This window comes from Lepisosteus oculatus, chromosome 11 (genome assembly GCF_040954835.1).
Source record: "Lepisosteus oculatus isolate fLepOcu1 chromosome 11, fLepOcu1.hap2, whole genome shotgun sequence".
Taxonomy (NCBI): domain Eukaryota; kingdom Metazoa; phylum Chordata; class Actinopteri; order Semionotiformes; family Lepisosteidae; genus Lepisosteus; species Lepisosteus oculatus.
The window spans coordinates 10838327-10852907 of NC_090706.1; the positions used below are offsets into that span (position 1 = coordinate 10838327).

Genomic DNA, 14581 nt, shown 5'->3' on the forward strand with positions numbered 1-14581 from the left:
CTGTAACACCTCAGAGTTAAACAAATTTATTTGTTTGATCAAATCGACAGGAAGTGATTTTTTTGCAAGCCTATTTTGTCCTTGGGAGTCACTATCAGGGGATTCAAGAAATAAAAAAACGTCATAACTGCTTAGTAGAAACACTCTTCACAATGCGGGCTGTGTACACAAAGAGGGTGCCAGTCTGGTGTCCTGGCGCAATACCATAGCAGGAGTAACTACAAGAGACTTGTTCGTCCAAAATCATTCAGGAATTTTTTTTCCCCTTTGTTCAGTGACGTCAAAAAGTCTGCCTGTATACAAAGACGTCGCAATGAGTCACCTATTTTGTGTTTCGCCAGATCAGAACCTGATGACAGCTGGTGTTTACTGAAACATTGATCAGAGTTAATGAATTGTTCTGGGGTACAGAGATTTTTAACCGCTTTGTCCAATACAGGGTCGCAGGGAAGCCGGAGCCTATCCTAGCAAGCAACGTGCCCCAGGTGACAATCAAGCCTTCCACTGAATGCAATTGTAGGAGTGAAGCAGAAGCTTCTCTTCAAGTGTTTGATCAGCTGGAAAGTTATAATGTGATACAACTGAGTATCTGGTTTTTACCAAAGACCAGCATGTGAATGGACCGGAGGTCTTCTCTTTTAGCTGCTTCTTCTGTTATCTTCTAACTTAGGAGGGTCCTGGACGGCTTATGCATTTTCATTCCTTAACTGTCCGTTTCTAATAGTAACATGGACATGTTTAACAGACTTTGCAAGTTTTTTACGGTGCTGATTATTTTGGGATTCTTTTGACACGTTTTTCCAGGGCTGAACCACTCTGATGGAGAAGAAAGAGGACATCTCTGATTGTGGAGAGTTACCTTTTATCGTTGAGTTATCAGGGTTTGCAAGACATTGCTGTGTAACAAGAGCTGACACAGCCCTCCAGGATACCTGTGTCTGTTAGCCACTCTGCAAACAATAAAATGGGGAAAAAGATGTCGAACTTAACACATTGCTCCTTTTCACATAAAACACAAGTCCTTCAAAGCCATCCTTTCTTATTAACAAGAAAACTCATTAGGAGTTCACTTGAAGGCTTCAGGCTGGGAGACCCTGCATTTATTTCAAATGACTTGCATTACCTAATCAATTAAGTGGTTAAAGTGAACTTGTTACTGGCCTTTAAAACCTGGTTGTGCTTTAAGACACAGTAGGACAGAATGTTTAATGGTAAATCATTATTGTGTTCTAGAAACATTGGGTACATTTGATGTCTTTCCTAGTGGTTGAAGCCACAGAAATGACTGCTGGATGAAATGAAATGCCCAACTGGACTGCCAATCATAAACAGGTAACATGTTACCAGATAATAATAATAATAATAATAATAATAATAATTGCTTACATTTATAAAGCGCTTTTCTGGACACTCCACTCAAAGCGCTTTTACAGGTAATGGGGACTCCCCTCCACCACCACCAATGTGAAACCCCCACCTGGATGATGCGACAGCAGCCATAGCGCCAGAACGCTCGCCACACACCAGCTATCAGTGGGGAGGAGAGCAGAGTAATGAAACCAATTCATAGATGGGGATTATTAGGAGGCCAAGATTTGTAAGGGCCAATGGGAAATTTGGCCAGGATGCCGGGGTTACACCCCTAATCTTTACGAGAGACGCCCTGGGACTTTTAATGACCACAGAGAGTCAGGACCCTGGTTTTACGTCTCATCCGAAGGACGGCCCCTGTTTACAGTATAGTGTCCCCGTCACTATACTGGGGCATTAGGACCCACATGGACCACAGGGTGAGCGCCTCCTGCTGGCCCCACTAACACCTCATCTTTCTCACCAACAGAAAGATGAGAAAGATCTCATCTTTCTGTTGGTGAGAGGCTGTATCCTCTTCCTAATACAGGAATCCCCAGTCCAAGTCCTGCTCACCTCATCGTCTATTGGTTTTCATACAAGCTGAGCAATTTACTCGGTTTATACAGCTAAATCTGAAACAATGTTGACAATTTGAAATGTCCATATTTCAGAGATGAAATTGGTGGACCGGGGCTGTCTTAACTGATGTGGGAACTGTGTTTAGGACAGGCGAGAAAATCCCATCTTGCTTGTTTTGATTGCTTGTCGCTTGTCGTTTTCTTGATGAATCCCGGGGAATCTGTTGGAACAGCATGGCTGGGCAGCTTGTTAAAGGCACCCACCACCCTTTCTGTAAAGGCCTACCTTCTGATTACATTCCCAAATGCCCATCCACTTAACTTCTGCTTGTCTGATTCACAAATGACTATGCAGCAGTTCCCTTGATTGATTTTTAGGGTTTTTAGTACCTGAATCAGTTCCACTGTATTTCCTGTTGTCCGACACAGTTCTTTTCAATGATCTGTCTGGTATGCTCTGTAGGCCATGAATTAACCCTACAAGGGCATACAGTCTGGATTTTCTTGTTTTCCTAGTGGAAGTTTGGGACTTTAAGATGTATTACATTTTGGAAATAAAAAAGTACAGGTTGCACAGAGGAGTGGAAAACTTGAGCAGCACTTCTGTCACGTTAGAGGAATCTTATTTATTACTGTTCCACAAGACACTGTCCTGTGCTTAGAACTCAGTATTAGACAAAGCACCCATGTTAACTGTGTGAAGAGAGAATTTAAATAAAAAAACACAGAAGAATCTCGGAATGTAGCATACAGATTTGTAAAGTCCGTCCCTTCTGTGCAACTCCCCTGCAATAATTAACTTACAGTGAATTCTTGCACCAGTATGCCACGGAAATCATTCTGTGAGTTATGGGATGACTTTATAAAACGGGCGGTTGGAAAAGAATGCAGGCTCTTGGCTGATTTCCAGAGTGAATGAAAAAAATATGGATAGTGTCAAACATTCCCTGGATCTTACTAAGAGAACACGTGATGCAATCTCCCATCCTCATGCATGGTAATTCAGTGGAATAGTTAGAAAACTAGAGAAGAAAGGGACTGCAAAATGAAGAGTTCAAAATATCATTCTACATACAAATATATTAACGTGAAATTATTCTCATTCCTTTTGTTAGTGCACAATTATTGTAAGATTACGGAACCTTAATGGCAATTGTCAACTGTTGATCCTTGGCTTTAATAAGTAGTTATATACATACTCCAAACAAAAAAAAAGCAAAGAAGCACCTGGTCACTGCTATACCAGTAGTAATGTTGACTAACATCCACATTTCATCTCACTACAAGCTCGCTGGGTGGTGTAGTTCTCTCCGAGGCCGTGTCAACAGCTTGAATAAATCCAGGACAGTTCTGCCGGGAAAATTCTCTGCCCCACTAACTTTTACTGGAAAGCCTCAGAGTAGCCCTGTTCTGACTAACCGCTGCAACCTGAAACCCAGGCTCTTGTCCCTGCTGATTGGTGGCTGGGAGAAAGTCTCTCAGGTGGGAGGAAGGGAGGAAAGCAAATGAGTCATGTGAGTTGTGTATACACAACAGGACAAAGAACGACTGTAAATGTTGCCTAAATGGTCTCTTTTCTCTCCTCTGCCTCTTTTTTTTAGGCCAGCATGTTGGCCTGAATGCAGGCCGGCCGACAACAGAGCTGAAGCGCAACACAAAGGAGCAGAACCGAGGGGGGGTTCACTTCGATAATAAAAGGCATTGTGAGCAAGCTGGCTTGGCAACTGCCGTGATAAATGGTGATAGCAGGGAGAACTACGGAAAGAAACATTCTCAGAAAAGGAAAGAAGAGAATGCAATTGTGGTGAAAAGATGGAAGGAGTCTCTTGGGCCCATCATGCATTCAGGATTATTAGAAACCTGATCCACGATTGCTCAGCAAGGCCTTGTCTGTTCATCCCAGTGAGTCAGCATTCAGAACATGACGCCGCAGTGTGCTCTGCAACCCTTCTGTAAAAAGAAGCGTCTTCTCTGCCCTCTCTCTCTCTAAACATTTGTCTTGGTCTTGTAGACTGTTCTCCACCCGCAAACCACAGCAATCACTCTCCTAGCAACTGCAGTATTTTTGTTCTTTTTTATGATTTTGTTACCAATTCATCCCTCATTCCAGAGGAAATGTGTGATTTTCCTGTATATGCCTTTGCAGGTGTTTGGAAAATACTTACAAACCCTTTTTACAGAGTTTAGCATTATTATCATAACCACCAGTAACAATCAAACAGTCTTCTCTTCTCAGTTCTGAATTTACAACTTTAGCATCACTTGTAAATGTGATAGCCATATGGAGGAGTATATGGAGTATATTGATGACATTGGCTTAGAGTATTAACAGAGTACTAATTAGAGCGTATTACAGTAGTGCTACTAATATGCTGAGTATCAAAAGAAACTGCAACACATTCATAAAGTTATGATAAAGAAAATGTGTACCTGGTGCACTGACATATTATCGGACTGACATGATATAATAATAATAATTCCTTACAGTTATTTAACACTTTTCTGGACACTTCACTCAAAATGCTTTACAGGTAATGGGGACCCCACTCCACCACCGCCAATGTGCAGCCCCATCTGTGAGGTGATGGCAGCCATAGTGGGCCAGAATGCTTACCCCCACACCAGTTCTCAGTGGGGAGGAGAACAGAGTGATGAAGCTGATTCATAGATGGGAATTATTAGGAAGCCATGATTGGTAAGGGCCAATGGCAATTTTAGGTAGAAAAAAAACATTGTAAGAGTTCTAACCAAACAACCTGCTGGTTCCATTAAGTAAAGGAGCAACAGTGAAAACCAGTGGTTGTGTGGCACCCTAGGACCAGGACTTGGAACCTCTGCTTGCAAGCATTAAGCCCTGAGGAGCTGGGAGAAGTTAGTAAATTGTTCCAATGAAGTAAACTATAAGCTGGTTGAGATGGTAAGACACACGCTGGTCCTCCAGGTGCAGAATTAAGGACCTGTGGCACAGGTGATTTCCTGCTGTTTGGAGGTTTGAACAGCAATGCCCTGTCTCTTCCTTAGTCCCTTTGGGAGGGGAGGTATAAAGTTTTCATGATCACAATCACTCTGTTAATTGATTGTGCTGCAGTGTTTGAGGCTGGAGAAGAAAAGAGTCTCAGCTGTGCTCTGCAGAGTCGGTCACCCAAAGTCCATGCGGTTTTTATCAAGAGGATTGCTTACACAGGTGAAAGCCCGGCTGGCTCAGGAGATCTGTTTATTTCCCAGAGAGGCCATGATGAGTCACAGGGGGATCTGTTTATTCCCAGAGAGGCCAGAGTGAGTCACAGGGGAGCAGTTGGAGGTTGCTCACACCGTGCAGTGATGCAAACAGTGTCCCAGGAAAAAACAGGGTTTCATATGATGCCCTAAGTGCAGGATGAAGATAATTATAATAGTTATAGAAACTCCTGGTGTTGAGAAATGCCTTGCATTTGAGAATTCATAGATTTTAAACTATTTTAAAATAGTTTTTTTCATTTTAAACTAATATATTTTACAAAGTTAAAATATGTAAAATTATACATACATGTAAATGAAAATAGACACCAAAACTATTATTTAATTAGTATTCATTGTAACTGTGAGGGAGGATTCACAATAACGGAATAATAGAAAAAATACTCGTATTCGTCCACTTCCCTTTTTCTAGGGTTTTTTCTTTTTTTTTCTGGCTATTTCGTTTGAATAGTATTTTAAATTCTGGAGCCTACACTTTCTTATCACTCATTAGGATTTTTTTTTAAATAAAATAAAGTAGCAAGTTACTACACCGTTGTTGCCTAGGAATTCACTGATCTGTCCGGAGTTACAACTCATGACCCGAACCACTGGGATTGAGGTTGTAAATCGCTCAGAGACACGGTGACACTCGCACCACGACCGTTCCTCCTTTACAGAGAAAACGAGCTGCACTGAAACAAAATTCCCCAAGACCGGAGTGAAAACATTCCCACGTGATCGAGAAGCAACTCCCTCCCAGCTCTGGGCTGCTCTGAGAGGGGAGGCACGCTGCCCCGCACACGGTACAGCTTGAATCCGAGCTCCGCTCCGACACGGCAGCTGTTGTGGATCATGACGGGACGAGCGCTGGACGTGAAATCCGGGGGGTGTCGGAGTTAGGAAGATTCCGCAGCAGTACATTTTATTTATTTTTAATTTATATTTTTACGACATACCTTCTTTTCGGATCAGCCAAAAAAAAATCATTAAAAAAAGGAAAATGCCGGAGCTAATTAGCGTCGCAGAGTTTGTTAACTTAACGAATGAGGATATCGCCTCTCCGTCTCTCTCCACCTTCCCTTACAAAGTGAGCGACTGCAGGACCACCGTGGCCGCCCTGGAAGAGGTAAGGGGCTCAATTAGGATTTGTTTACCTGTGAGAGCTTAAACAAACAGGATAGCGCCGCTGGACCTGGAGAGAACAGTGCAAGGATTGATCCTGACTGGTACGGGAGAACTGGTTTTGCAACTTTCCTTTTAGGTCAGTTGCAGTCACTTCTCTGTTTTCTTGTTTTTGCTGAGACGGATAATAAAAGGCTGTGCATCCAGCATATAAAAAATAAGTCATATTTCCATTTAAGTCTCACACACGCTCACGATATGCTTTGTAGCATAAAACCTGTTTTTTGCTTTTGTGCTTTGTGTGTTGGGTGGGAGTTCCTCGTACTTCTTAGGTGGCACCAAGTTTCTGATCTGCCAGTAAGCTGATATGTGAAGTGGGGAGGCTGTAAGCGACTCGTACTCGGGTTTCTGAGCGCTTTGAAGTTTGTAAGACCAGGCGAAAGTACACTGAGAAACAGCGTGACAGCGTTGAGCCTTGGCGGCGGGTGAACGAGAGAGATTTACTGCACCCCAAAACACACTCTCTCTCAACATTTGTCTTGGTCTTGTAGACTGTTCTCTACCCGCAAACCACAGCAATCACTCTCCGAGCAACTCTTATATATATATTTTTTTATTTTGTTACCAAATCACTCCTCATTCCAGAGGTAATGTGCAATTTTCCTGTACAGTATGTGCCTTTGCAGGTGTTTGGCAAAACCGTTTTACAGAGTTTAGCATTATTATCATAACCACCAATAACAATCAGCCTCCCCCTGTTCCAGAGTGCAAAACGCCTCCAGCTTTGAGCCCAAAACTGGACGTATGTGCTTAGATAAATTGAGGACACAGAGCAGAGAGACCCCTGTCATTCAGAGCGACTGTTTACATGACTGACTTACTCCAGTTTCTGGTCTTGTGTTTCTATTTGGGAAGATGGGTGCTGGTGTAGGTTCTGAGGGTGTCACAGGTGGAGAGACCGTTGCACGTCATGGCGATTCTTTCGACTGCTATTATAACGGAAGGAACTGCTGTCACGGGCACACCTCTGAACGGGCCCAAACAGATCCAGCGGCTGTCGTTTTCACTGTCATTCCTTATGCTTAGCTGGGTTACAGTACTGTTGTCCTACATCTAAGCAGACTGAGGATGCTTCATTTCTTCCTTAGCTTCTGAAAAAGTCCTCCTATTGCGGTAACAAACAAGAGGAGGTCATCAAGCCCGTCTTGCCCACTTGTTATCTGATTCACATGAAGATTTCTTCTAGTCATTTCTTGAAAGAAGCCTGGGTGCCAGGGTATCAGCTTCAGGGACGTTGCTGGTATCTTGTGTCCTGTTTTCAATTTTACATGCCCTTCCCTCTAGTTTCCACTTGTGATCTCTGGTTTGTATTTCGATGTTCTTTGGAAAGAAGCCTGCTCGGATGAGGTCGTCGAGGGTTTGGAATACTTGTATCGAATTCCAAATTCCTCGTAGTCTTCTGTGTTCGAGGCTAGAAAGGTTCAAGCAAGTGACGGGTGCCTGAGTCAAGAGCATCACCCTTCTGGTTTTATGTCAAACTGGGCAATCTTGTCTGTTTTATTCTATCAGCTTGTTATGGTGCTGCCTTTGTTTGGTTTGCCTCTTCAATTACCAGGTCTGCTTTAGCCTGACAGACAACCTACAGGAAATAGAAGGGGTGTAAAAAAAACCTTATTGCACTTTGTTTAACTGCATGTTTTTTTTTTTTAGCAGAGGCAGAAACAGGCAGGGCAGGAGGCATCAAGAATCAATTTTCTCTCATCAGTCGTGCACAAATACGGTGCATGATGCTCTTTTGGTATCTCAGTGGAGAATCCCCTGAAGGCAACTTTATTGTAGAAACTCCAGTTGTTCTTGAATGTCTCTGCCATTAGAGTCAAATGCATGCTGAGCTCTATGATTCAAGCATCATGGGTTTGAATACGGGTCATATCTTCATTTGGGACTGGGGTTTCCGAAGTGCTAGGCTTGGGATTACTTGGCAGGCTCCCAGGAATACACTAGCCACCTGCAGCTTTCCAAGATGTTACCTGGGTGATGTTGGTGAAGGATACTGGGGCTGAGCCTCCAGTGCAGGGCTGTGGTGCCTGAGACCTGTTGAAAGGAAAGTGGGCAGTGGGAGGTGGGCGGGTCAGAAGGTCTCCTGTGTGCGCTTGCAGGCTTTGCATCCCAGGGGCCAAGTCCTGAAAGCACACAACTTGTGTTTCCTGATTAGATGTGTACCAATAAATGATAGGAGGAAAAAAGTTGTCCCCCACATTGTGCAATGAACTGCAAAAATGAGAGAAATGTGATGTGGTGGAGTTGCTTGCATTGTGATCCACACTGTGAAAAATATATATGGTGTTCCATTTGTTACTACTCTTTAGAGTAACACATCATTGAGAAATGAAAATCAAGGGGGCACAACATCCCAGAGAAGAACCCAGCCTTAGACTGATGCTTCTTTCCATCGTGGCTGGTGTAAAGATACAGATCTGTTGTTTGTAGGGGTCTCCAGTCCTGGTTCCTAGTGCTTCAGTGTGTCTGCAGGCTTTTTAGGTCTTTGTAAGGTGCCAGCACCTGATTCTAGTAGAGTTGTAGTAGTGAAGGCATTTTTTGCCATATGTACATGTACATTGAAATTCTTATTTGCGCCACTCTTTCAAGACAATCGCAGTACAGCCGACAGCACGGAACAACAGACAGTAGCATCAAACATAGGCAGTACATTAGAAACTTACTGTAATACATAATAACCAGAGGTTGTCACGAGGAGTTGATGAATTGGTCATTAAATGAACAAGGAGCTGAATAAGGCCATCAAAAACGTTATCATATACTGTTCCAATATTCCAGATTGGAAGTGAATGCAGATTTTTCAGTTTTGTTCCATGCAGTGACTGCAGGTCTATGTGCCAGCTCTTCATTATTTCATTGAGTGGTTTTCGGCAAACAGCAGCAGCGAAGTAATTAAAATAAAAGCTGAGTCAAAGTCCTGCAATGGTACTGCCTAAAAAAGCACTTAAGTGCAATCTGAGAAGTGTACCGAAGGTTCTTTGAAGTCAGCCCAGGGTGCTCATTCTTTCTCTGATTTCGAAGAGATTGGGGTTTCAGAGGCAGCAAGGAGTCGGCACTTCTACAGTATTTCCAGGAAATTTGTATCCTCTCGGACAAGGAAATGAGAGTCTGGAGACTTTCATTCTTTGTCTCTGCCAGCATGCTGGCCATTGTCAAGTGGACGTCTCAGCCGCTGGATCTGTTCATTTAGATTATGTGCATCTGTGCAATTTTAGTGACTGGAAACTTTAAGAGCGTCTCCGGATTTTGGAATGTTACAGCAATGCCAGGTTCACAGAGAGCTGAAACTAAAACTTTTGGTATTTTCCAGGACTAGAAGGGATTATTTCTGCTTTGGCAATTTGTCTTTTACAAGTGTCATTCCTTGACAAAAAGGACCAGGAATGGTGTTTGCTTGTAATGAACAAAATAATGACAAATACTGGTCAGACATTTCATGTTTGAAAATAGAACTGCAAGTTATTTTTGGTGGTAAATATGTACATAATGTGGTACTCCCATTTCTTTTAAAAGAAACGGCTTCGACTCCAATGCTCTACAGGACGGAACAAGGACCTCCAGACGAACTCCTCTGACACAGTCAGCAGTTAGTCGCCCCTCTTGTTCCTCCACAGCGCCTCCTGGGAGAGCTGATGCTGATTGGAGGAGCAGCGCACTCTCAATGACATCATTGCCAGCCTGGAGTCCCAGGAGTTGGAGTTTTGCTGGAAGCTGAAAAGCTCCAGGCCCCACTAATAACCACTTTGCTGTGTTGTCAGCTTCTACACCCCTTTGGCACTACTTGGTGACTCTTGTTTGCGGTTGCCTAGGGTCATGACCCAGAAATGTGCCAGAGTGTTCATCCTGCACTCTAAATGAGTGTCTGTATGGGCTGAGCCCCCCAGTTATATTTTCTTTCACTTGCGTGACTTTCTTTCAGTGGTGCATTGGTTAGCGTTGCAGCCTTGCGGCGCTGGCACCTGGGATTTATTTCTGGACCTGGGGTGCCTGGAAGGTTAGTTGGTTTCTGGGAAAATTTGCCCTGATGCTTGTGTGTATGTGTGTGCACAATGAGGGACTGGTGTCCCATCCAGGGTGTATCCTGCTTTATGCCTGTTGCTTGCTGAGAAGGTCATGGTGGAGGGAGCCTCTGAATTGGTTGAAATGGTTACCAAATGGATGACTTAAGTTCTCATGAAAATAATTCCTTAGAAAAATCTACTTCTTCTGTCTGGGCAAGCATTCCTAATTTCTCAGATCTTGGCACACTGTCACCTTGTGCTTACATTCTTCAGTCTGGAGATCAGACTGGGTGCTGCAAGTATTTGTATTATTCAGTCATGTGGTTACTGCATTACATACTGATAAATACTGCTGTTAATGCATTTGTCATCTTGTGTGTTTTTGATGTGAGAGATGCATGTTTTGTTTGCCTGTCAAAACTCAAAACATGTTTTTGGCAAAAATCATAAGTAAAGATGCACCATTACATTTTCAACTGTTCTTTCTGCACTGTCCTGTGACAGAGTCCCAGTGTCTGAAACCCTGTGTTTGCTGGCTTTGATGGTCTTGTTTTGCCTTGTTAATAGCCATTGCAAGTGAAAAAACGTGCTAAAAATGAGTAGGAAGTAAGATTTTAAGAGCCGTCTTGAAATTCGAGGTTTTTGGGAGGATTATTAGCATTTTAATTAGTATAAACCTTGCAGGAATCTGCTTAGATGGCAGATTTATGCAACGGGCACCACGCACAGTGCATGCAAAGCTTTCTTTTATGTTGGGGAAACGTGAATGTTGGCCCTTTCTCTGCAGAAAGGCGGAGATTGGTTTCTATTTAGGTTTTGAGGTTCCCTCATCTTGTTGGAGTTGTCCATGTGAATCCTCCTAGATTTTAGGCAGCAGCAGAACATCTGTAGGGCTGTTTTCAGGAGTTCATTTCTGTGTGTGCCACTTGGCATAGGACCTCTTGCCTCCTTAGAAGAGTGTCTGTGCCCTGGTAGGCTGTGATTTTGGAGTGGCTCAAAGCCCCTATGTCCTGAACTCGGGCTGTAGGAGCATAGTGCCCGGCCACCCACTGTGGAGGAGTGTGTCTCCACAGCCTTATTAACACTTTCCACTCTTTCGGTGTGTCATGAGGTGAAAGCTGACAGAGAATAAACGTTGGTATGGAGCCCATGGGCTGGAATGCGACCTCGGGCCTCGTCAGCTTGAAGGTGGGCCAGCCAGCTGCCCGATCCTCCAGCTTCCATCACAACACAAGGGGCGCACAAGCGCTTGCCGTTAGTCACGGAGTAGGACGAGGCTCCAAGATCTTTGATTCAAACCGGGGGGTGGATAGCGAGGCCATTTCAAGTGATTTAACTTCATTGTCACCACACTCGGATTTTTTTTAGATGACCAAAACCCGATCTCAGAGACCTAACAGATTTTGACAAGGCAGTTTTGTCTTGAGTTCATTCATCTTATTGCTGCCCTTCCCACTCACTGTGACATGTAGAGGCTCTGCCAGCATGTTTTTGTGCATTCCTGCCCCAGCTCCAGTGCTGCTTGTGTAAAACCATCCCTAGTATGTAGATACGCTTGAAGGAATTTGAGCCTGATGGCAGAAAGAACTTTGACTCGCTTGGTGAACATGAAGGAGTGTGGCAACAGAGCTATTCTTAAAAACATGCTCTTACTTAGAGGCACAGTTTAAAACATTTGCTCTTGATGTCTACCTGAAGTGACTCTGCATTCCTCAATACAGCTGTGTTGTGAAACTTTCTAGTGTAAGATTTTTTTTTAAAGTAATCTGTAATCAGTTCTTAATTATTTTATCACCTTTCTTTGGGTGTGGAGCCTGGGGGTACAGGATCAGCTCTTTGAGGTCAAGATACCACAGCCCTGAGGTAGCCGTGTGTGGCATTGGTGCAGTTCTGAGCCAGTTCTAAAAAAAGTATTCATTGCACATTAGTCTAGTTTTGTTATAGAAAGAAAATCTATAACATATAACAAATCTATAAGATCTCGTTCTTTTCTTTGTGAATGTGATGAAAATCAACACTGCCATTCTGGATTTTCTGCAGGGTAACTGAACTGGGTATTTAATTACTATCCCATGTCAGGAACATTTGTTAAGTTAAAAAAAATCCCTAAACTGTCAGATTTAAGCAAGTGCCTCCTGCTGGTCATATCACTGGATTATTAATTGGTTTGGAGGTTAGTGCTGTGGTCTCAAACCTCCAGGATCCCGGGTTCGATTATTTGTAGATGCTTGTCTGTATGGAGTTTGCTTGGGTTTCTGTTAGGTGGTCTGGTTTCCTGCTGTCTCCCAAGACTAGCAAGTTAGATTTTCTTGGTTGTGCAAGAGAGGGGTTTATTCCTGCTATGACCAGCAAGAGATAGGCAAAATGACACTGGGCCGCTTGAACAATCTGTCCTTTAGTCACACTGTTGTTCTGCCCCGAAGTGGATCAAACTGCTGTGCAGTGGGCGTCTTATTTCAGAACAGAAATATAAACAGAGTGTAAAAAAATAAAACAAAACATCACAGGGACACCATATTTCTGTCGTGTTGAAATGACGGTCTCTTTGGGCCGCTTGAGATAAATACAGCCCCTTGTTCTTAAGCGCCGATGATTTCATGAGCTCGCAGAGTGGTGCTGGAAGAGACTGCTGGACCCCTGACCATCCGCTGCCCTTTTTCTCCTGTCGTCGACTTGTGGCGAGACGATGGAGGCGGTGGGCAGGGGCCGCGCTCTGGGATGTGTGTGCCTGGATGCCAGTGCTTCAGGGAAAGCAAGCGCAGACATCCCATCTCACTGGAAAAGCCGGAGCAACGCATTAAGCTAGTCTGTCATTCAGAGGGTGAACAACCTACAAGTCACTTCACTCCTCTTGTCAGCTGCTGCTGCTCTGCCTCTTAAACAGTTGGTTTTAAGGGGCGCTGAAGTTAACAAGCCACATTTTTTTCCTTCAGTTCCTTCTAAATCTCATTGAATTATTAAGTGTAAAATTCTTTGATTTGCTGCGCATCAGCAAATGATCAGTCAACCCTTTAAATGTATGAAACCTTAACACTTTTACGATACAGGGCACAGATAGTAGTACAGTAGCTTTAACGGTATAGTTGATGCATTACGTAGTACAAGAATATTGGCAAAATGTAAGAGTGCATATCATGACAGCCATTCCTCAGTTTTCATAGAGTTTTTAAGAAGGTGAAAAAGTACTGACAATTTGGTTAAAGTATAAAAAAAGTTCTTCATAGAACACACCAGAGTCCAAGATGTCCAGTCATGTGAGTAAAGTAAAGTTTATATGAAATGGAAGAGCAAGGACATCTGAGGGGTGTAGAGTAATTTCTAATTTATTGCTGCGTATCGAGGTTTATTATTACAGCGATGTGAGTATGCATATACCAGGTCTCTTAATATGTGACGCGAGACGTCTACTGTAGCATTGTTCCCCATGACATTCCAGAGCATTCAGACTCCCATGTTTTGCAATGCCAGTCTTTTTTAGCATAGAGGGTTTGACACATGTCTGTGCTTTGTTGGTTGGGTGCTTAGTTGTGTCTGACATGACAGCTCAGGACTGTGTTCTAACTTGACATGCTAGGCACATAGTAATGCATTTATGAGATATAGAGACATCTAGCATTAGACTTCAGTTCCCTATTACACATGCATAAGAATGAGGAAGGAAAAGACTGCAGCACTTGTCTAATATCTCTTTTGGAATCTGTCTGTGTTGAGGTGTGGACCTGCCAAGGGTACACCGTGGGTTCTGTGTATTTTGAGGGTGTGTGTTGTCTGTAGGAATGTTGTAAATAGTTAATCGATGCAGAGTGTGGGAGTCATGGTGTTTTTTTGTGTTTTTGTGTTTCAGTCACTGGAAATGGATCAGAGTACCCTTCAGAAGATGAAGAAAATGGTCAAGGCCATTCATTCAACAGGACTTTGTAAGTCACTACCTTTTCAACACTGTTGTTCTAAACTTTGTAGTAATTTAACACATAAAAATCAGTCTTCATCTGTTAGTACGGTTCTTGATACAGGTGGTATGGTCATTTAAGGAAGTGAAGAAAAATGATTAACTTGACCAGCCACTCGCTTGCATTTCTCTCATGCTGATTGGTTTGGCCTGCACTGGCCACCTCAAATCTCATGAGACCCCACCCAAACTTTTCTTCACAGCTTGGCTCACTGCAATCGAGCCTTTCGTCTTTTGACAAGCTTCAGGGTCCATGTTTGCTACGATCTTTCATGGACTTCACCACAGACCAGCAGGAA

The 14581-nt window shown here is 43.3% G+C and overlaps 1 protein-coding gene and 1 long non-coding RNA gene across 2 annotated transcripts in view; both read left to right on the plus strand.

The window, feature by feature from the left end:
• Positions 1 to 227: 227 nt before the first annotated feature.
• On the plus strand, positions 228 to 4620 carry LOC138241841 (uncharacterized). Its single transcript, XR_011191099.1, has 4 exons — positions 228 to 485; positions 1234 to 1332; positions 3533 to 3833; positions 4463 to 4620. It is a non-coding gene; the product is annotated as an uncharacterized lncRNA (long non-coding RNA).
• Positions 4621 to 5916: 1296 nt separating this feature from the next.
• asap3 (ArfGAP with SH3 domain, ankyrin repeat and PH domain 3) overlaps positions 5917 to 14581 on the plus strand; it is a 43898-nt gene continuing 35233 nt past the window's right edge. The window contains exons 1-2 of the mRNA XM_069195570.1: positions 5917 to 6276; positions 14178 to 14250. Coding sequence (XP_069051671.1) covers positions 6151 to 6276; positions 14178 to 14250 — 199 coding nt within the window. The 5' untranslated portion in view covers positions 5917 to 6150. The remainder of the gene's footprint in view (positions 6277 to 14177; positions 14251 to 14581) is intronic.